At 39.0% G+C, this 23512-nt stretch overlaps 1 protein-coding gene across 2 annotated transcripts; it reads right to left on the reverse strand.

Annotated features, from left to right (window-relative positions):
- Positions 1 to 557: 557 nt before the first annotated feature.
- On the reverse strand, positions 558 to 22974 carry TCAIM (T cell activation inhibitor, mitochondrial). 2 transcript variants are annotated; one of them, XM_065629086.1, is made up of 11 exons: positions 22899 to 22970; positions 20249 to 20313; positions 16862 to 16997; positions 16163 to 16316; positions 14712 to 14958; positions 12916 to 13038; positions 10132 to 10229; positions 8420 to 8511; positions 5929 to 6161; positions 5265 to 5396; positions 558 to 1840 (listed from the first exon to the last, which is right to left on the reverse strand). In XM_065629086.1, exons 2-11 carry the CDS (start codon positions 20275 to 20277, stop codon positions 1615 to 1617), a joined length of 1470 nt encoding a protein of 489 aa, XP_065485158.1. In that variant the 5' UTR covers positions 20278 to 20313; positions 22899 to 22970; the 3' UTR covers positions 558 to 1614. The 2 variants fall into 2 exon arrangements, with proteins under 2 accessions (XP_065485158.1, XP_065485157.1); XM_065629085.1 differs by having other exon boundaries at positions 559 to 1840; positions 20249 to 20316; positions 22899 to 22974.
- Positions 22975 to 23512: the final 538 nt, after the last annotated feature.

A 23512-nucleotide genomic window follows, 5' to 3' on the forward strand; every position in this document is an offset into this window, starting at 1 on the left:
AGTTAGGTTAATGGTTGGACTCAATGATCTTGAGGGTCTCATCCAACCAAAACGATTCTATGATGTAAGGGGCACAAGAGCAGGCTGCCACACTACTCTTCTCAGGACTGACACATTTTCCAGAGGATTTTGGCCACCTCACTCTTCAGATCTATCCCAGACTGGAAGTCCCTAGCGGCAACTGTTTCCACTGCTCCCACCTTTAAACTCAGTCCCATTGCCTGCACGGGGACAGTGTCGTCAATGCCAGATGGAGTGAAGGGAAGCCACGTGCAATGGCAGCTCACTACTTTGAAAAAAATTATCAACTAATCTTCAGAATTTATATGGCAATTGCTAATAAAGGCCTGACAAAGTCACAGCTTCTGTCTCAGTGTTTTAAAACGGACATGTTCGAGATCACGGTGGGGAGTTTTGTTTAAAGTTTGACGACATAGCAATAAACTAGACACCTAGCCTTTTAACAGGGGAAAACAGAGAAGCACAACAACTACCCTGCTAAATACAAATACAAGGCAAGTAAGCATTTCATAATTCCATTGTTTTGGGGTTTTTTTGGCCAGTTATAGGTGAATTCAAGTCCAGAAAAGTGAAGCAGTTGGTTCTTCTCAAAGGATATTTTGCAAAGTAGTAGCCCAAACACAAAATGTATCTTGGCATGTATTACACTGAAAATGTGTTGACATACATTCACACTTCAATTCATTTTTTTTCAAGAAATAAAGTACCAGCAAAGATCCACACGTTTGCCTCACTGCAAACCCCCAGCTTTCACTGAGAAGTACTTACTCTTGCAGACAACCCCACACAAATCAATGCTTCCTTTCCTTAGATGTCACATTAAACTACTTGGGTTTTAAGTGTCGTGAATGGGATTTGCAATCTGTTATAGTGTAAGTAAAGAGGATTGTCTGTGTTTGTGGAGCAAATGCCGGAAAACAAAGAGAGAATGACGTCTCCTTTAAAGTCACTGCAGACAGCACAACCGGCGTGTTTTGAAATTCAAAGGCGACAAACAATATTGGACAAGCATATGAAACTCTACTGTAGAGACTGAGTTAATGTACTGCTTGCTTTGCAAAGTAGAAATACCCTGATATTTTTTCCATGTCTTTTTTTTTTCTAATTTTAATTCAGTAACAGGTAGCAATATGAAATGCCAATATTGCCACCAGGTAACTTATGTACTCAACTACTGCATTCAGCGAATCTCTTAAGATGACATGTAATGTCTGGTTTGAGTCATACACTATTTTAAGGAGATCTATCCGGCAATATTAACGTATATTAAAAATACACACGTACATTTTTGCAGACTTGCACTTTAATATATTTTCATAATTCACTACAAAAATGTGGTTTCACAACTGCTACCATACACTGGGACTTCTACGGAAGTATGGAGAATGTACAGGTGTCTTTCCCAGAACTGGCAATGCTGCGCATTGTGCAAATTGTCTAGGACTCAAATCCTTTTTGAGCAGCAGTTAGAAGAAAATCTGCAGGTTGAATACTGATATCAAAATACAGATTTAAATAATTTACTCTTAAAAACATTCATATTTATAGCCTCTTACAGAAAATAAACAATTCATCTGATTATCAGATATGTCCTCAGTTTTTCCAGTTCCAAGGTATACACAGGTCTCCATCCTGCAGTACAGAGTAGAAATGCGAAATGCAAAGGTGCATGCCTTGTAGGTAGGGCAACGATTCTTCTAGCAGTCGCTTACAACAATCTATCATCTGTGCACTGGAAACACTGGGTTCCTTATACAGTCGATCCAAAGAAAATTTTTCAGTGGAAGTATCGATCAGCTCTTTTTCTGTAATCATCATCCTAGCAAAAGACAACAACATAAAGTGACAAAATTAGAACTTAAAAACCCCCTTGAAATAAGTACATTTGTAGGTTATATGCATGTAAACAAAGGTGTCACTTCATGTATAGCTACGGTAGAGCTCAGATTTTTGTGCAGGTTGATTCCCACATCTACCTCAGAGCCTAGACTTCTTCCACGACTATGGGCAACAGCCTGCCTACAGTTACATTTGAAAGCTTGCACCATGGCATTTTTTTTTCCTCACCAGGTAACAGGGAAAATCACCAAAATAGAAATCCTATGAGGCTTCATTTTTAACGTAAGAGATGGAAGTACTTAAATAACTTTGAAAGTGTACGATTTAAGAATACAGTAATGTCAGTAACTATTCTGCCTTAACTAAGACCAGTACTCTGCATGTCATCAAAAACAATGGATGGCAGGTACAGCCACCTGATGCATATTAAATGTGTTAATAACTTACTAATTGCTGGAAGTATATAGAATATTGAATTCATAGCTCACAGATTATTTTTTCCTTTCGTCCCAAAGTGGTAAGACACCACGTGGCAACTCAAGCTACTCAGAAATAAAGTTTATGTGCAGCATTAATTAAGAGTCACTGGAACTGTGGATCATCTGATGCAGAGACAGTTCAAGTTCAGCAAGACTTACTAGCCGAGGCACTGTGCCACATTAACATAGCTACACTTCTTCTAGAGCCAGCTTGGTTATAGAAACAGCACCATTGCTGCCCTGCAACACAGAGCCTGAGCTAACAGGGCTCCACAACTCCAACCTGACTGGGTGAGAAGAGCTACGAACCAGCAGCACGTTCGCAGAGCCACTGGGATGTGAATCTGCCCACGCTAAGCATGGACACAGCTACTGACGCTACTTGACTCACATAAAATCACTACTGAAGGAGCTTAACACTGCCCTCCCCGGAACTCAGGTTGGGATCTTCACGTACTTGCGCAGCACTACATTGTGCTGGGGCACTCGGATCGCTCTACAAGAGCACAGCCCTGCCAGTCAGGGCTGAAAACCAAGCCAGTGAGTTAACCTGGAGTAGGCCTGTCCTCCCTACTCACTGTATCCACACCACCCTCCTGAGCACGGTCTCCAACACTTGAGCATCAAGCTTGCCTGGTCTGTGAAATCTCAGGCTCCCTTGAAGGATATAGAGAGCTGCACATAGTGAGAGCTGCAGGTTTGTTTTCAGTCACTTCCACAAGGAGGTTTACATGTCTACAACAATACAAAACCAATACTTTACAAAAGCAAGGGAAGGAGAACTAGATTCCTACTAAAATTCTGCATTACTAGATGACTGATGTTATCCACACAGGCAGATCATTTTCTAGAGCAGCAGCATTTGAATTCTCCAGTGCATCAGGTCATACAGAATTCCAGCTACGCTATGCCATTTACTGGATATAAAACAGTCATCTGCTTGTACAAAGTAAATCCAGTACATCTCCAAATATTTCCTTTATCTCAGGGCCCCTTTAACAACCACAGGAGGCTAAGGAAAATCAGAAGTACAGAGTGGGTTCTGTGCAAGGAAGCATTAAGTGGAAAAGGAGTTTTCAGCTTCAATAAAAAGACAACTAAGGGGAAATATGATATAGCAACAAAAAAAAGTAGAGGTGATAAATACAGAATGACTGTTTTGCATTTCCTATAGCAGAAGACCAACAGAATGCCAAATGGCCATGGATCTATAAAACAAAGAACACCTCTTCCCTCCTTTGTATACACTTGCTACATGAAATTCAACCGTGCAATTTGATGCCACAGAATATTTTGGAGCCACAAAGTGCAAACTGGCTAAAAATCAGACAATTAAAAGGGAAAAAAGAAGATCTATTGAACACTCTTAACATGAGATAATGTTTCGAGCTTTAAGTATTTTCTGAAGTGCAGTCAGTCAGAAACTGGGAAGGAGTACAGAGTTAAAAAACCCCACATTTTTCGCCCCACTCATACGGTCTTTCTGTAACCTAACAGATGACGTGGACAGACCTTCAACATGACCCAGAATAGCTGGTTTTTACCATTTTATGCAAACCAACAATCATCCGACACATGACAGAAGAGCTAAGACACTCGGTTTGGCTCTAGCATTCATACAATACAGCTGCTCATACTATGAGGTGAGCCCCACAATTCTGTCACTGCTAGCCTAAAGATGACATTTTTCCTGGATTAGTGTCTTCATAATGTGGGGTAGCGTGAAGTTTTTTGGAGAGCGAGTCACTCAGATGCAAATGCATGCATTTGCTACAACATCCCTCCCAACCTCTACAGACACTCTCCCAGCTGTCACATATGGGCAGCTACACAGAGGGCTATTCAGCAGTTATTAAATGGCAAAAATAACTTAACTTCAAAGCTGGATGAGGGTTATGGAAAAATTCCGACAAACCTCCATGTTTGACCGAAGCCCATCTCCAAAATATATGCTCCGAAGTGATCAGATCTTAACAGAGCTAAAACCACAAAGCCTTCAGTAAGACTCATGCCTAAAATAACCTTCACGAAAACCCATCTGGATCTGTACAGCAGATCGTGACAGTGTGATATTTCAACAATTCACTAAAAGCTTTCCAAAGCAGAAAAATAAAACTGTAGTAATGATGTCTGAAAGGGCACTTAATACTCAGTTACCTATCACAGTATTTTATTCAAAACAAAACCAGTATCTCTACTTCATGCTCTCAATCCTCAAAGACACATAAAACATACAAGGTCAAGAACAAAATTCACAGTCCTGACGGATATTACAAATCACAGACCTAATATTAAGCATGGTACTTAATATTGAGTAATAGTGAGTATGATTCACGATTGTTATCTCTCTCATCTCACTTCCATCTGTGAAAGAGTATCAAGGAAGTATTTCTCTCATCATTATATCCCAGTTTTTTTCTTCCCCTTGTTAGGTGCTAACTAATCTTTTCCTTACCTAACTGACAAACAACTAGATATAATAATTCCCTAGTTGGTCTCAGTTATTTTTAGTTTAGATTTCACTGTTTTCCTGTCAAAATGTTAGTAACATTAATAGAACTTTGTTGCTTTTCTTATTTAGTAAAAAGCTCTCTTCCTTTAAAAAAAAGGCATTTCTCCTTTGGGGAAGTAACTGTAAAACTACCTAACTTTATCTTCTAAACAAAAATCTTTTATTTCAGAATAAAGTATAACTGTTTCTACAAGGTGAAGGATGGATATTTTATAACAATTGTTTGTGTTCGCTGAACACTGAAATTTTTAACTTAGTAAAGCTGGTAGGTAAAGTTCTATTTTATAAACAGAAGTTTTTTCCACCACAAAAGCATGAATACATTCTTCAAAGTTCTCCTCCTCCTCCAAATAAAACAGACAATATGCGAAGATTTTAATGAGGTAAATGTATTTAGTCTCATAAACACTTACTCTTCCTTTCTTTTCAGATTCTCTCTTGCTTCCTGTGCTTTGGCAAAAATAAACCATTGAAGGGTCGCTGGATCACAGGCTGTTGGGATCGTAAAGTGTCCAAATTCATGTAAGCTTGGTGCATATCTGTCACTAATGAAACATGATGGAAATAAAAAACAAGGTATCATTTTTTTACGCAAGCATTTACATTAATTACTTTCAGAATGAGAATAAAAGAATATTGATAAAACACAATCAGAACATTAAAGAAATTAATAAAGTTTGGTTCATGAGAATACAGAGGCATCATACATAAAACTTTCTTAAAATTACATTTCAAAACCAACTGTCAACAATACTCAAAAAATATAAGTAGCAGCACCATCATACACAGTTGAGTATTGACCTGACAGCATAAACCCTGTGATTTAACCATTCACAATACTCTAAGACAGAACTTTGATTCCAACTTGAAAGAAATATGCAGATTTTCTTCAATCAGATTCCTTCTAAACCCATAAAAAGGCACTTAAAACATTTAGAAACAAAAAGACTCACATAACCAAAATTTGAGGTGGTATTAGTTTTCTTCTTAGTGAGAACAATAATCAGAATAACAACCAAAAAAAAAAAAAAAGAGTAAAAGCTCTAAAAGGAAGAAACCTTTCCTGCAAATACCTACCTTTCCAGAATCATTTGCAATCCTCGCAGACTGCGAGGATGAAAAGGTAGCCTACTATCACGCAATTTGTTATAGAAAGAGTCCAGAGTCTTGTAGTACTCTTCTAGAGTCAACAGGGGTTGCAGTTCCTCAATATATATGACTTGTATGCCTCCCAGAAGTTGGCTTATCCGATCTTCCAAGAACAGCAGCCTTTTTTGAAGTTTATAATAATTTGGCAATCTCTCAAAAATCTGTGCACACAAACAAATATTTCCTATGTTATAAGCATATTAACTTAAAGAAATGAAAAAAATAACAAGAAACTGTAAAAGAAGAGACATTTAACAGTGCAAACATGGAATGAGGGAGGAATCAAAGAATACCAAAAATCAGAAAAATCAGAAATATATATTTTCAGGCAAAATATAATGGAATAAGTTCGTAAGTATTTTCAGTATTTATACTATAAAGGCACCAAAAGGTCATAACAAGACTGATAGATGCCCTTTGCCTCTATAGATACAGAAATTGATAGTACCTTATAAAAAAAAAAATACAGCCTGAGGCCTACATAAAATTTTTATCACCAGAGCTGTAGGGGTATAGCTATTCCATGTACCATCCAAAGTGTTTTTGCCAGCCTAATTTATACCAATTCTCAAGAAAGAAAAGAGTCTCGGCTGCTGGAACCAGTTCTTTGGAAGGGTTTGCGTGATAACATAGCTCATCTTGAGTCTGAAGGGAGAGGAGAAAAGAAGACTGTACGAGACCTCTAATTTTAAAAAACCTATACCAGAAAAAGAAGTGATCAGACTTTTAAGTTAGGACATCGAAGGTGTGATAGGGAGAAGGCTGGAACAGGGCAACAAGAGAAACGGAAAGTCTGCAGTAATAGTCACTACTTCCTATCTACCCAGTTATTACTAGAACACAGTTTTACACACACACACAAAATACTGCTGCTGGAATAAGTCAAGTGATTTCAGAAAAAACTCTTCAGAAATCCAAGATGGTAGTGGAATCAGAGTAGCTTTCGGCACAATAAAATCCATTGGTTCAGCATCTCCATTTGTTACAGAGAAAACCTGCAAAAATTCTCTAAATACCATGTGTCTGACCATTCGACAGACTGACACGGACACCATTCTACTGCTTCCTTTTCCTGATCATTAGTGACAAAAGCACTAGCACTTACGACTGCTTTCTAAAATGGGTTAGAATGGGACAAAAAATTCTGCTCTCTAAAAACCAAGTGGCTAATCAACCTTGCAAAGATCTTCACTGACTTTGTGTATCACTTAACACTATCTTCAGTGCATTTTAGAATAAAAAGCCCGTGATTTCAGGTTCAAATACATACCTCTCCTCTGTCTTCCAAAGCAAATACCATCACCACAACCAACTCTACACATTGTCCAATCTGCACAAAACCTTGTGCAGACATATGACTCCTTCAGAAAACCCCATGGCAAAAGTCAGAAGGAGGAAGCATTCCTCTTTCACAAGGAAGAGTTGGTTTGGTTTTGTTTTTTTTAGTATTAATGAAAAGAACATTTTTATTCCAATGAGCTACCAATGCTAGCAAATCTCAAGAGTCGAAAGTTTTGCATTAAATTCTAGTTTCTCAATTTCATTTCTTTGTAAATCATTCACATTAACAAACCGTGGTTTGTTTTCTCCCTCAGTGAGACATAAACAGGCAAAAACTCAAACCACCACCAGAGAAAGCTTTGGAGTGAGTGCTAAATTTTCGTATTATTCATTGACTGGAATACAGAAATAGAACATTCTGATATTCTAGATGGGTGAAATTTCCAACTATGAAATTCCACCAATTTTACAAAGAAATATTTTTGATAGAACTATCAATAATATTTCAGCAACCAAGATTCAAGAATATCTCTGTAAGTAAGAATATAATATCACTACGTATTTGTGGCCCTTTGCGTACTATAATTTATCATTTAGGATGCCAGAAATCTCATCAACTCCAAACTCTACACAAGCGGCAGCAAAATTTGCAGTCACCACAGATAAATTTCCGCAACATCAACATTATCCACCTAAAAGAACAAAGTGGAGCGATGGGTGGTTAGCAGCCACTGACTGAAACAATAATTTCTGTTCCATTTTTACAAAAAAAAAAAATCTAAATAAAATTCCTAAATTCTTCATGAGAATAAGCTCTTTATGGTAACGAAATATTCTGCCAGCGTATTCTGCATAGACTAGAAAACTGCATAACAAATTTGTTTTCTTTGTATCTAATCAGGGGTAGGACTGACTTGTTAGTGAAAGCAGCAGCAAAGATCTGACAAAGGCTGTTGTTAGTAACACTATATTGCAGGATTAAATTTAGAATGCAAGGTACATAGCTATGCTAAACATAATAGCTATGTGTTTGCTTTAAATTACTCATCAGTTATTTGCACCTAGTAATATTTTGATTATGGTTTGAAAAAGGATGTCATAACAAGAGGCATTATCATTTACTTCTAAAGCTTCTTACTTTGGTCCAGTGATGGTGAACATCCATGGTCCCCAGCATTATGTGGCCTGCTGCACTCATCCCTGAACGGTCTGTAAATATCACTGTGCGTCCTGAGGACCGAACAAAGCTCTTCAGTAATTTGGGTTATTGCAATTATCCCCACAATTATTTAAGGCTTAAATATGCCACTAACATGCCACAAGCAACACATATCTGCAGCACAAACACATGAGTAGGTGCTTTAGTTATTCTCAAAATCTGAAAGAGTGACTCTTGAAAATTCTAGTTCATTTTTTTTTTCATACAAACCTTATGTAGCATTTGCTTTCTCTCTGTTTAAACTTGATAGATTTTGGTTAACTGGAATTTTTTCTTACAAAGATTGCTTTTAAAATAAGAGAAAATCTCAGCAGACAGCACATTAAAAGAATCTGTACAAACCATGTATACAGTAGGAAATATATGCTATATGCTTAAAGTATCTATCCAGAAGGTAAGGGTTAGTTAAAGTAGTATTAGCACAGCCATTCAGCACTACTTCCACAGAATTCTCTGCAATATGAAAGCTGTGAGAATCACCTTCGCATCAAAAAAAAAAAAAAAGAAAAAAGAAAAAAGAATCAGTTTTGACCGTTAGTGTGGGTTTGGTGTTTTTATTTATTTATTTTAAGTGAAGTACAAAGATTCTCAAGAATTTTGTAAGGTAAAAGCACAGACAATTATTTATCAAAATAAGCTTCCACAAAAGTCTTCAGTGGGATGTATAAATCTACAAAATGAAGCTTAAAGAGAAGTTTCTGCTCTCAGAAATCAGTTTTCCAAAATCCTTAAGAAAGAGCAACACTGACTTTAAGGCATCTAGTCCATCCTTGTACACCAAGGCAAGATCAAATGTACCTGCATAATTACTGCCCAGTATTTGTCCAGTATATTATTAAAGATCTTCAAAGATGGAGACTACAACAGGTTCACAAGACAGACTTCTCTGGCATTTTAATCCTTAACATGCTTAGGTAAAGAAACTCATTTGAAACCTGACACAATTTAAAACTACTACTTATTGTCCTACCCACTCTGTAATTTGACAAAGGATTAGGTAAACTCTCAAATGAAAGCCACTCAACGCCGAGTATCTGCAGGCAGGCATAAAATGTGGAGTTACAATGAGAGCAAACGGCTACTGCCACAGGTCAAACAGCTGTATGAGAAGAACGGTAGGTCAGGTTTACAGAATATTTTAGTTTTTCTTGAGAAGATGCAGACTTTAGTATAGGTGTTTTATGGGACATGCATGATAAGAGAATACAATACGATTTTAAAGGTATTCTACTAAGTCCTCCTCCTCTTTAGAGAGCTATGAGTATTTTTGTCTTGACTCTCCCATGGGTAACAATCCAGTTCTACCTCCAACCCTTACAGAGATTCAGTCTGGATTTTTTACTTTCATTGTTAGTACTAAGTCCAGTGCCTTCAACTCATTCAGTCTGTATTTATTAAGAAGTAAAACAGAAGCTGAGTAGAGCGAATACACTGTAAGGAAAGGTCACTTTAAAAAATATCCAGTAGCTTAGAATGTAAGTTCCCACCAGCTTTTCAGTAAGCCTGGCAGGTTTTTTTGCAGTTATCAAAAGCATTCATGAAAAGCACTAGAGCTCTCTTGTCACAGAAGACCTATGCTCATCTTTGAATCAATATTATATTAGGATGTATGAAACAAGCAAGAGAAATACCTTTCACATTCTTTAATACTTCAGGTCTCTGTTGGACTAAGCGACCTAGACTGTGTAGTTGGCTACAGCGGTGAGCAATACCCCAACTTCTCTGCCACCTAAGTAAAAATACAATTGAAAGCACTTAATTCTCAGCATTACTAAAAAAAACCCAAACCACCACCAAACAAACCAAACCAAAACCCCAAACCAACTCAAACAAAATAACACTTCTTTAACAGTAACAAAAGCAAAAGCCTACTGAAAAGCTGTTTGCGTCATATGCTATTTTCACCCATAAAATCCTAAATAAGATTTCAAAATCTCTGTGAAAATGAGAGCCAAAAAAAAAAAAAAAAGGAATAAAACCAGATATAGGAAAAATAAACATAAAACCAGATATAGGAAAAATAAATATAAAACCTAGTAGACAGACAGAACTTGAAATCTCTCCCCCAATAAGAAGGGAGTTAGCAAGTAAATAGCAACAGACAATGAGTATTTGGTTCAGTCATGCAGCATGCAGTTTGTTTGTACACTGTGTAATGTTTGTCTAGAGGAGCAAATACTGTATATGAGGACATTGACTTCCCCTGCCCCCCTTTCAGTTCCTTGTCCAAAACACTACTGTGATTGCCACGGTAAGTTGCTATATATGTATAAATTCATATTTTACAGTGGAATAATTTTTGTATTTATGTTAATATATGTTAAACCATACAGGAGCCAGGTATTACATTGGTGACTTCAATATACATAGTTTTGACATCTCTTCTATCACAGATCAGACAAACTACTAATTAAATTTCAAAACGCATTTAAAATCAAAGCTGTCAGTGTGCTGAAAAATTACATTCTTGTGCAAACTTCTAGCTGACATAAAATTGTCTCATAATGGGAAATCACCATTCCCTTATTGTACTGGTATGGCTGGGATGGATTTTTCTTCATAGCACCCCTGTAGTTTGGATTTTTTAGTAAAACGGTGTTGCTAACACGCTAATCTCTTGCCTATTGTGCAGTGCTGACACGGTGTCCAGGTTGTGCCTTTTACCCCCACTCTGTCCCCATTGGCGAGTAGGCTGGGGCGGGCAAGAAGCTGGGACAGGACACAGACAGGACAGGTGACTCCAACAGACCAAAGGGATATTCCAGACCACACAACATTGTGCTCAGCAATAAATGCTCAGCCAAAAGATGAACGAGACCTTCATGGTTATGGCAGTTGTCTTCCCAAGTAACCATCACCCATGCTGAGGCCCTGCTTTCCAGAAGTGGCTGAACATCTGCCTGCTGACAGGGAGCGGTGAATGAATTCCTCCTTTTGCTTTGCTTGAACGCCCAGTTTTGCTTTGCTTCACTTCACCTATTAAACTTCTACCTTGATCCATAAGTTTTCCTGCTTTTGCTTTTCCTGTTCTCTTCCTCCAATCCTGCTGGGGGTGTATGAGCCAGAGGTTGTGTGGGTGCTTTGCTGCTGGCTGGGGTCAGCCCACATCGCCTCATTTAGGGAAATCTAATAGGCAAAAAGCCACTGTGGGATGCAGAGAATGGGACTCTGCCACAGCACTTCATTATAATGCAAGTAATTCTAATAACTGTTACCTAGCAAATTTATCACTTTGCCTTCGGAAGCACCAGGCAGGAATGGAAAAAGGTTGCTTAGGGATCCTACCTTCTCAGTTGTCCTAAACTTGTACAGGGAACAAAGCCAATGACCTCATTATTTTGCGAACCTCTGAACACTAGTGTTAGGCTGCAGGATCACAAGTAGTAGTTTCCTACTAAGGCATCTGTTGTCATGTTCCTGACACTCACATTCTTTTCTGAGTTATGGTAATATAATCCTTGGAAGGTTAATAACTCTTAATGGAACAAAACAGTTTCAGCGTATTTTAAAAGCACAAACTATAAAAAAAATAAAGACATCAATAAAACAAAACCTGTGCATTTAATACTGAAGACTGTTCCAGAAACTTAAAAAAAAAAATCACAGCACAGTTGCAGAGGATTAGAAACTGTGTTCACAAAAACTGGCTTCAGCTTAAAGGAAGCCAGGGTCTTTTACAGGAGGAACGGAACAAAAGCATGATTTCAGAAGCTCTAGCTCTCCCTTTTGTGGTTAAAAGGAGAATTTAACAGACTTAGCCCTTGAAATAATCCCCCGAAGTTTATTTTCCTCTTGCTGAATACCCTCACTGCCATCTTTCCATCCTGAACATCACACTTCAGAACATCCTCATTTGAAGGGACAAAACTTAAAAAAGGATCGTAAGTTATTTTCTGAAAAATATTCTGAAGAATCAGGGTCACCAAGTGTACTTGGCCCTATCAAGAAATCACATTGCCTCCTCTTTTGGAGTGTGGGAAACAAGACACTAGAAAGAATAACATTTTTAGAAAGCCTTCACAGGATGTCAATATGTACCATGTGCAAAGTTGCATTTCACTGCCAGTCTAGTTACTTTTGTAGATAGTCACTTGAATTCAGGACGAGTAATTTTATCCAGCAAAACACCCAAACAAATACATATGCAGAGGTCCTAATTCAACTGCTTATGTGCTTGCCTCAACTGGAGTCTACATTATTAGTTACAAACACTAGGTTTTTTGAGCAGATTGTAACAGGGAACTTTTGTCCCAATAGAATTCTTCTGGAAAAATATTATTCAGTGCAATAACACATTTACATATATGAAATATAGCTGTATTGGAATAAGCCTTTAAAGCTCATGGCATAGTAGAACACAACACTTCCCTGCTTTGACTCTCTTAATTCAAGTCCAACTGAATCTAATTTATTACCTGATATCTGAGAGCTGGAGTTGATGAGAGAGTTCAAATTTTAAACGTTCTAGTTCTTTTCTAAGTGGCAAACTCTTTTCCAGCTTTTTTACAGCACTTGCTTCATTATCATCTAGCCAGGATCTGAGAGGAAAAAGAACAAAAGTAGAGGCACGCTGTATTATCTTTCATGCAAACAGTACAACTAATTCAGTTCTTACTGTTAACATTCACGTTTTATTTTAAGTTACCAGACAAAGGGTTTTCTTAAAAGTAGAAGACAGAAACTGAAATTGCTAAATGCTTCACCTTAAGATACCGAAAAAAGGAAAACCCGGCACTTGTATGTCTTCAGGGGGACCAGGGAATCAAATTGAACTAAAAGACACTGACAGTATTATTATGCAACTGTAAGATTTTGAAAGGTGTGAAAAGTGTAGAGGAGCAGAAGAGTGTGATTTAGGGGGGCAGCTTCAGAACTTAGTGCTTCAATGCAAGAAATTCCACATGTCTGTCTTAAACAAACAACCACCAACATAAAAAACCCACACAACCAAAACAACCAAACAAAAAACCCCCACAGAACAAAACCCCAAACAAAATGAAGTGATCATAACAGACTATCAAATAAGGGAGATGGTACTAAAGGGCCAAGTTAGGGAACTCTTGCAGAGCTGAGATGAACATAGATTAAACAGGTCAAAGTTTTACAGTTCTTTTGTCAATAATCACAACCAGGCAAACATGACTCAGGGAGTACATCTAAAACTTCCAATAATTACACCATTCTGTTTCTAGGAAAAAGCTATTAAGAGGTTTAGCCTTTGTTCATAGCATAAAATTATTTTCATACTATTTTTACAAACTGATACTTCCATTCTCATACTGTATTCTAAGTGAAAAAGTTCAAACTCAGAAGAAAAAAGAGAGGCCCAATGCCAAATGGCTAGGTATTAAAACCAGACTGTTAATATGTAACTGTTCGTGGCATTTCTTGTAAATGTGTAAAAATAAGTTAAAATATTCTCCACAATGTTAAATCTCAGTTAAGTTTTCTACAGTACCATATATTATAGTAGTTTTATTTGTGAGATGCTAGGCAGGATGAGGAATACTCTTTGCTCTGAAGATTCAACTACCACAGTTCTGCATTTATTGCAAATGGCACCTAAGTCTCATAGTTAAGAAGTTTTTCAAGGTAGTATTTTTCACCCTTCCCCAAAATGAGCACACCCAGAGTTTATAAACAACCAGTTTCTATTAGACTACACACTGCATTTCATGGAAGTTCAGTGTTTATAATTGCCTCAATTTAAATATTAAGGTGGGTATGCTGAACAACCAATCAGAAGCACGACACTAAGATATCTGGAAAATGAAAACATTCTAACCTTAGTTTTCATATATTATCTCTCAGCCTCCACATAGAATGTGATAATGAAATACTAACAATAAAGTCAATAGCCTTATAGTTTTATGTTACAGAAGTCCTGTGAGAGGTAAGGAGATAATTGGAGCAAGTGGAACATCTACCTCCTTCTGTATTGCCATCAATATTCCACGAAACTGAAAAAGTAGACTGGCCAAACATGAATGCTGGGCAAAGAGACAAGAATGCCTCAGCTTAGCTGGCATTACAGTTATCCCCGGAGCTCATTTGAACCCTCTTTAATTATAAAAAGCATGACAGAATTCCATGGTGGACAATAAATTTTTGTATGGTTCAGAACGTTTATTGATTGCCTTTTAAAAAACTCAGCATTAGAATAAGACCAATTTAGATTAGAAAACATCAGTTAAATGAAAACCTTACATACATTAAAGTTGTTTCCACTCTCTGGGCTTGTTCTAGTTCCTCCTCAGGATCCTTGAATCCAGTAAATGAATAGTAAGTCTTATCCCATTTGATAGGTCTGTCCAGTGTGCTTTTTGCTTCCTTGTGGGGCTGAGAGTTCACATTCAATCTTTGAATATGCTCTGTAGATAAACTGCAGGAGTTGAGAATATCCAATACTGTGCTCAGGAGATCCCTAGTATGTAATGTAAAACTGACTGCCCGAAATCCTATAAAATAAAGTCCCACAAAAGAAGTATTATTTAATGAAGATTATTTAAAATGCACTCATATTTCTCTTATCTCACAAGAACCCAAACAAGGTGTATGTAGCTGAAAAATATTATGATATTGTTAAAGCAATACTCATTGCAAAATTCATGTGCAGTTTAACCTTTACAACTGTTATGTGTCAAAAAATAAAAATAGAGTTGTTTTAACTATTGGAATGATTTGGCAAATTGAAAGCCTAGCTACAGATGCACCACACCCCAAAAAAGGATGCTTTTGCTTTAGTACTGGCAGTTTTGTCTAACAGCTCTACACGATTCGCATTATTACCAATCATCACCCTGGATATAATTTACTGTAGAAGCGCAGTACTACAACAGCTCTTCACAGGCTACAAACAGAAGCGTCAGAACAAAATATTACACTTGCACGCTGCCTAAAATGAAGTCCCATCACTTTAGCTATTGGACCTAATAGCCCCATTAGAAAGCAAGCGTTAGACTCCAGAGAAGAACACTGCTGCCAGTTCAACTATTATTTTAAGTAGACTGGAAATAACACTACTGTTTTCTTGAAAAACAGCATGATTTTGTTTTCTAGCACAAAGGTCTCACAATTTGCTCAAGTATTTTGTCTAGCAGGGTATAGAATATAAAACTCATCTGTTAGATAAGGCATATTGGTCTATCAGAGACAAGTAGGCAGAATAAAATTAATCAAAACCAATATTCCAAACTCAGCAATATTTTCTGGTAGTCTCAAAGTGAAGAGACAATGTGGTAAATTAAAGCTTCAGATATTATACAACTTCCGTTTACAGAATAAGTTCCTACTGATCCTGCAAGCACCCTGACATCGTGTTCTACACATTATCTGCAAAGAAAACAAAGACACAACTGTTCTTTCAGTTCAACATGACAACGTTATTAAAAGCAGAAAAACTATTATTTACATTAACCTGTTATTTTATTTCTTCATACTGTAACTTGACCTCAACTTCATAATTTTTCATTCTTTCCATGCTTTTTAAAGCATAAGATGTTTACTTAATTGGGATGGTCCTAGCTGTCTGATCTAATACATATTTTCATGGCTTGACAGGATTTTATTCAGTCGAAAAGTCATCATGACTGTACAAAGCTATAGTAATGGTCTGAAAGAATTTAAATACAGGAAGATTCATTCTGCACAATATAAAAGCACCTGAAGCACTGAAGGATTCTTGAACACTAGGAGAGTTTGGTTCTCTTTCTCTTACATAAAAAGTAAGCTGAGTTGGCTTAAAGGAGCGAAATCCTGGTTTCTGTAGATTCTCCAAGTAGCCATTTAACCTCTTCAGTGAGTTTTCATTTACTTCCTGTTTAAAAAAAAAAAAAACATAGATGATGAATTTTGCCATTTTTCATCTAAACTTTTAAAATCTTACATGCAGAATTAGTTTTACAAAATGCCAGCTGCTCTTAACAAGTAGTGTTACAGTTCATATTCTCAGCATAAATGAATAATTATTTTGCATGAATAAACTGTATGAGGTACATACTTGTATATTCTTGTACATTCCAAAACACCACTTTAAAGGCTTTCAAGCTTAAAGAGATCCATTGATTCAAATATAATGCACAGCATTTCAAAGTGATAAAGCAAGTAATATGTATTATAAATTAATCTGGAAGGACTCAGTATTTTCTTTCTAACAATTAAACAGAAAATATGACTAATAAATAATGGATGTTTAGCAGACCCATCCTCGTTAAAAATAAAGAAAATGCATCTTTTTGTTCTCTGGTAATGACCATAGTAAATTCTAATGCTACTTTTGTTTCTCTGACAGCAGGAAAACTAGAAAATTTGCATCCTTGATATATGACACATTGACAAAGAAAGTATACTAAAGATTTTTACCCTCTCTTTGGGATGCTGGCCAAAAAAATCTGGATGCACAGCAAAATAGAAAGGTCTGAGAGCATTGATGGCATCAGCTCCTGACAAAGTTCTTGACTGAAGAATGCACTGTAGCAATATCTTCTCCAGACGTAACCTAATAAAGTAATAAAATATTTATGCATCATGCAACCAATCAAGTGACAAACTGATATAAATTACATTAGGATGTGACAGAATGGAGTAAAAATTCACAGTTGCAAGTATAATAATTTAAAACTGGTATTAGAAGTCTGAGTTCTGGACTTTTCCACTTAGGACTCACAAAGCTGTATTTATACAGAGCAAATCCAACAGGTTCGAGATACAGTGGATACTAATGGCTGATTAAAGACGTGTACAGTACAGTACCTTTTCCCTCTACTTTCTCAAAGCAAGCTTAGATAAAAATTCCCCAGTCAAGCAGTTCGAATGATGAAGACTGGCTGGAGTGGTATTTTTGTAGCTATTGCTAAAACTGCTCTTAAAAGCCAATCCTTACATGATTTTGAACCTCTAAGTTAAAAAGCCAAATCCCATATTTTTCAAGCAGTGCCAAAAGAATATTAAATTTTACCCAGGAATAATCATCACAATTCAATCAAAAGAAGTTATGCATTAGTTTCTGAGGTCCACACACTTGTGTCCATTTCAAAAAAAAAAATCTACTTTCCCAAACATATTATTTTATAGAAGACATTGAGTAAAAAGAGAGTACTTCTTTGCCCTTTGATCTTCAGTGTAATAGAAGAAAACAAGGGCTAAAAGAAATTTTAGTGGCAGGAAAAGAAGATTGTTCCACCTAAGATCAGAAGCAAAAGTTGAAGAAGTTCTAGGAAGTTAGAAAGTGCAAAAGATTGAATATCTCCAATTAGGCATAAACTAAACAACAGTTCTGCAACAATCACACATGTATAACAGAAGACTGAAATGCAAGAGAAACAAGTTCTGAATTAAAGAGCACCAAAATTTCCTGGCATAGCTCAAAGCTGATATTCAGGTTAGTAAACCAATTTCTTACTAAGAGACAGTTTATAAAAAAGCAGCAAGAAAATGTGAATGGGTAAATATTTAATATCAGATTTCTCCTTCAGCTGATTTTATAGGTTAACAAAGTCAATGGACCAACAATTTTCTCTGTGATTAATGTTCATTTTAGTTTGCAACTCAGAATGGTAGGGATTGTGCTCTGTTAAGCAATACAATGCTGTTTCACTCCTCACAGTATCATTCAAACTGCAAGCCCCAAATAGGAAAATATACGACAGACGGGAGGCCAAGCTGCTTCCAATTCACATAAAACTAATAATTTTATTAATAATAGTAAGCAAGACTGTTTTACAAAGAGCTATTTGTTCAGAATCCTAGACCAAATAATTGTCTTGGACACAGAAACATTTAAGACTATTTCCTGACTGCTTTCATTAATGAAAACAAACAAACAAACAGACCCAAACCGACAATCCTCCCCCAAATGGCAGAGTAAATGACAACAGTTGAGTTGTCAAGCAGATGTACTGGACCCTTACTTTACCTTTTTTCTGTCAACCTTTCCAGCTCTTCAATTAGAAACATGAAAGCAGTTAAAGCTAATGTTTTCTGCCTAAGAGGTAGGCAAATATTTAATTAGTACGTCTTAAAAGCCAGCTTGCTGAAAACGGAAGTTTTTGTAGAAAAGTGGGATGGAAAACCTATAATGTGACTGATGAAATTTCAAACTGTTACGACTAAAACCAACTTTTATGTGCATGGATTCAATGACAGATTTTTAAAAAAAAAAGATAAAATGTATTACTGGCAAACACTTCTACCTCCTTGCTGGCTGCATCTGAAAAACACTCCAAGACTAGTCATCACTACAGCCCATGAACCTACTCACAACAGCAGGAGATGGTGAAGTACCACAGCAATATTGTATTTTTATGGAAAGCAAAAGCTCTCAATGACAAGAACATGCCAGAGATGCCCAGCGACACAGCAAAAAAACCCCCTCTGCCTGACCTGGCAAGAAAGGAAGGCAAAGCACACTGGATAAAAGTCCACTTGGTCATATGCTTTAGCATTTTTGGATCTAGAAACACCAAAAGTAATTGTCTGAGGAAAAAAAAAAATAGCAGAAACTGATTTTTTTTTTCTGTATCAAGTGGACACAAAGCAGTAAAAAAATAAGTTCTTTCGAACAAAAGAGAAAAAAAAAAGTAAATTAACCAGTTACCTATATGATAGCAGTTTTGACTAACAGCCATGCAAGAAACCCAAATTCTCCTAGACTTAGCTGCTAGAAGGAAATAAGGAACTCAGTTCTCTCTTCACCTTATTCGTACACTGTTTCCCACATCCACTCCTGACCTATATTGCATGCCATTTCCAGTAGTTCCAACATACCTGGAAACTATTAATCATACTTCCAAGTTTATTAAGCATAAACTTCCATCTGCTATCCTATAAGAAAAACGGCCAAGTATGGTTAACTTTAGTTCCCTTGTTTTGTATCTAAACAACACTGTCATGCTAGTAGGAAGGCGCAGGATTCCAGCCAAAAGTCTATTTTGAACTTGCTTAAAAGAGAAACGCTCTAGGGCCAAAATTAGTCTGCATGACAGAAGGAAGAATTAATTCACTGAAGGTGAAAGACAGAACTCTGAGGCATCCTTCAAGTGACAAAATACATGACTTGAAATGAATCTAGAGAGAGAGAAATGCAAGAAAGATGCTTATGGTTTCACTCACAAGGAACAAAGATTGTTCCAAAAGTTTCATTCAGATTTGAACAGCAGAGAAAGGCTTCATGTTAAAATCAAGGTCACAACCACTTTGAGGACAGCCGTCTGCACTTCACGAAAGATATGAAACACAATCTCCACTAGAACACGTTATGCAATCGTACTCGAGGACAGATTTAATTTACTGATTAAATAATTCCCTTCAGCTTCCTTTTTATTTTTTCTTCACATTTCTCTGAAGTTTAACTTTTTGGCTTATAGCTTTGGCACTGAAAAGCTTTGTTAAATTAAGCTCATTATTACAGATATATTCACTCCTTTTGAAACACTGAGCTTTAATAACTCAAGAATGCAGTAATATATTGGATATCATATTCAGATTTAGACTACCACTTTCTCATAATTAAGCTATTTTAAAACCCTTGTTTTGTTGAGAGCCTTTTTAATATCTCACTCGAGGACAAGCATATGGCTTTTGGGTATTTTCAACTGTGGATGCTCTGCTGAAAGCTGCAAGCTGTAAAGAAGAGAAAGCCAAAGAAATAAGCATTAAACAAAAATACCAAAACAGCTTTACATATATGTAGGTCTTAAGCGAACATTTAAACATATGCTAAAGGTAAATTAGGTCAGCACCATACCATACCTTCTCACGGCTCTCAAGCAGCAAAACATTTCAGCAACTCAATGGTCAAGCCAACTTTCAGCCACCTACTACCTCCAAAAAAAAAAAAAAAAAAAGGAGAAAAAATCTTGTTTAGTAATGGACATGAGTATTTTCCCCTGCTACTTATCAGAGCATTCTCTAAATCTCAGGTGATAACTTTTAAAGTCACAATAGTAATATCAAACTGAGAAATCACACATAAAACCTAAAGTTTTGCATAAGAATGTTTTCAGTTTCCTGTACTAACAGTGAGTTTTACAAATATTAAGAGGTGTTACCATATTGTGATTTGAGGATGAATATTTAAAGATGTTCCACTCAGGAAAATCATAAAAAAACCTCTAAACAAATCTTTATTGAAAATGTTTCCCACCCTTTCTGATGTTCAGTTTTTGTCTTAAGTATAAAACCAAAAACCCCAGAAGCTTTCTTTAAGCACTAACACATACCACCTTGTGGAATTCCACATAAATTTTTATTCTGTCCAAAACTTCCAAGCAAATGATAATACTTTAAAATTTATATGCCAACTGTTTTATGGGGGCACAATATAAAACCAAAGGGAAAGACTGTCATACAATGACACCTGGAAATCTTTATCAAAAATTTACTGGCATTTGTAAAAATGAATCAGCACTTTTTACCAGTAACTTCTGCACTATGCAACTGTAATTGTGCATTTTCCAACAGGAGATAAACCAGTTGGGTATATGTTTGCACTCTGACATGCTAATTATTAGGGATTATAAGGGAAGCTCCCTAGAGGTGACCAGGCTGAGAAAAAAAAGTATGCTGAGCTAAGATAACTCCCGAATACTTCATAATTTTTGTCTTCTGATTTTCAACCAGGTGGGTAAAGGAATAATAACTTTGCTTTTCATGTCCCTAAAACCAGTCCTAATCATAAATTAACTTAAATACACTGACCAGCTCTCTGGTAATAAACCAGTTTTCTCTCTCTGTAATTTTAGCTTCAGGGATTTGGACAGTAGATGGAAAAAACCAAGAATCTCACTAATCTGTAGTGACACTTTATATAACCAGACAAAAGCATCATTGTTTCTTGTTTCAAACGCTCTGTTAACTGCTAAGAAATTGTGACACCGCTCAGTTAAAAAATAAAAACTCTCGGTCTTAAGTTCCAACTGCACGTCACCTCAAAGGTACGTTTGCTATCACAAACCAAAACATTAATGATGTTGCAGTCATTTTGCAAAAAGCCTTTGGAAACATGACAATGCATGCTGTCCAGTTCAGCTGTTTACCTGTACTTGACCCTTAAGGCAGTATGAGGAAAAACAGTATGAAAATAAACAAGATGACAGCGTTTAAAAAATAAGCGCTGGTGAATCTAATCAACTCGCTGCTTGAAATAGGCTGTAATCATAGAATCATTTTGGTTGGAAGAGACCCTCAAGATCATCGAGTCCAACTATTAACCCAACACTGGCACTAAACCACGTGCCTAAGAACCTCATCTACACGTCTTTTAAACACCTCCAGGGATGGTGACTCCACCACTTCCCTGGGCAGCCTGTTCCACTGCTTCACAACCCTTTATTTTGGTGGAGGAATTTTTCCTCATATCCAATCTAAACCTCCCCTGGTGCAACTTGAGGCGGTTTCCTCTTGTCCTATCACTTGCTACTTGGGAGAAGAGACCAACCCCCTCCATGCTACAACCTCCTTTCAGGTAGTTGCAGACAGCGATCACGTCTCCCCTCAGCCTCCTGTTCTCCAGGCTGAACAGCCCCAGTTCCCTCAGCCGCTCCTCATCAGACTGGTGCTCCAGGCCCCTCACCAGCTTCGTTGCCCTTCTCTGAACTCTCTCCAGCACCTCAATGTCTTTCTTATGATGAGGGGCCCAAAACTGAACACAGGATTTGAGGTGCAGCCTCACCAGTGCTGAGTACAGTGGGATGCAACCCCGAAGAGTTTTAACTATTTAAAAAAACGCCTTGATGGAATGCAGTTTAAAGTTCACTAAAGGTAAGGCCGTCTGTCTTGCCTACAGCTATTTAACGGCACAAACGTTCGGGATGTCTGCCACGGGCCCCTCTCCCCGCCGTTAAAAAGGGCACCGAGCGCCCAGCGATCTCGCCCGCCCTCCTGACGGCGGCGGGGATTCCTGATGCGTCCCCCCGGGCCGCACGCTGCGCCCGGGCAGGTGCCCCGGGACCCGGCTACCGGAGAACGGCGGCACCGAGGGAGCGGGCGGCGCCTTCCACACCGCTTTCCCAAGGCAGCCCACGGAGCCTCCACCGCCGGAGGAGCCCAGCGAGGCGGCCCCGCTGCCCGGCGCCCGCCGCTCACCCGCCGGGTCCGCACGCCAACGGCCGCCCGGCGCGCACGGCCCCGCGGCGGGCAGGCTCCGCCAGGGCGGCGGCGGGGGGCTGACCCCCGCAAGCCCCCGGCACCCACCCCGCCGGCGGGGGGCAGCGACACGGCCCGGCCCGCTTTCAACGCAGCGCGGCCCCCCACTCCTCCCCGGCCCGGGTTCGGCCTCGCACCGAGAACAGCCGAGCCGGCCGCCCGCGGGGTCGCGCTGCCTCCCCCCCGCTCCCCTCCCCTCTTCGCGGTGTGCCCCCTCGCGGAGGAACCCGAGGTCCCCAGCGCAGCCCGCCCTTACCGCCAGGGCCGGACAGCGCCCGCCGGGGCTCAGCGCCCATCGCCCGGCGCGCACGGCCCCGCTGGGCGGCGGGAGGGGGCGGGGCAGCACGGCGGCGGGCGAGGGGATCCCCGCTGGGGGCGTGGCCGGGGGGGGTGGGGCCAGCGCGCGCCTGCGCGCCCGGCCGCGGCGGCTGCTCCGTGAGCGGCCGCTCTCACCAGCCCCTCCCTACGCCCCGCCCCCCCCAGCGCTCACGTGGCGTCCGCGTGCCCGCCGCGGCGCAGGCGCGGGCGGCCGCCGTCAGGCGCGCGCGGCACGTCCCGCAGCGCCGCCGGGGGCTCCGGTGTGCAGGGGCGGCCCGGGCCGGGTGCGGACCCGCGGCCCTGACCAGCGCTTTGGCAAAACGTTACGCGTCGGAGCGCGGAGGGTCGGGCGAAACAAACACGTCGGTGTCACGCTTTAGGCGTTGCTGCTGTCCTTGGTTCCCGACTGCGCCCCATCACGGAATCTCAGAATCACAGAACGTTAGGGGTTGGAAGGGACCTTGAAAGACCATCTGGTCCAATCCCCCTGCCCGAGCAGGAGCACCCAGATGAGGTTACATCATGCGAGGCCGACTGGTGATACTGCAGCCG

This window comes from Caloenas nicobarica, chromosome 2 (genome assembly GCF_036013445.1).
Source record: "Caloenas nicobarica isolate bCalNic1 chromosome 2, bCalNic1.hap1, whole genome shotgun sequence".
NCBI lineage: Eukaryota > Metazoa > Chordata > Aves > Columbiformes > Columbidae > Caloenas > Caloenas nicobarica.

Coding starts and splice junctions, on each gene's coding strand:
- TCAIM (XM_065629086.1), bottom strand. CDS start 20,277: ATGTTTTGCTGCTTGAGAGCCGTGAGAAG. Junction 16,317..16,861: donor GCCAGCATCCCAAAGAGAGG/GTAAAAATCTTT, acceptor TTTTTTAAACAG/GAAGTAAATGAAAACTCACT. Junction 6,162..8,419: donor TTCACCATCACTGGACCAAA/GTAAGAAGCTTT, acceptor TTGTGTGCACAG/ATTTTTGAGAGATTGCCAAA.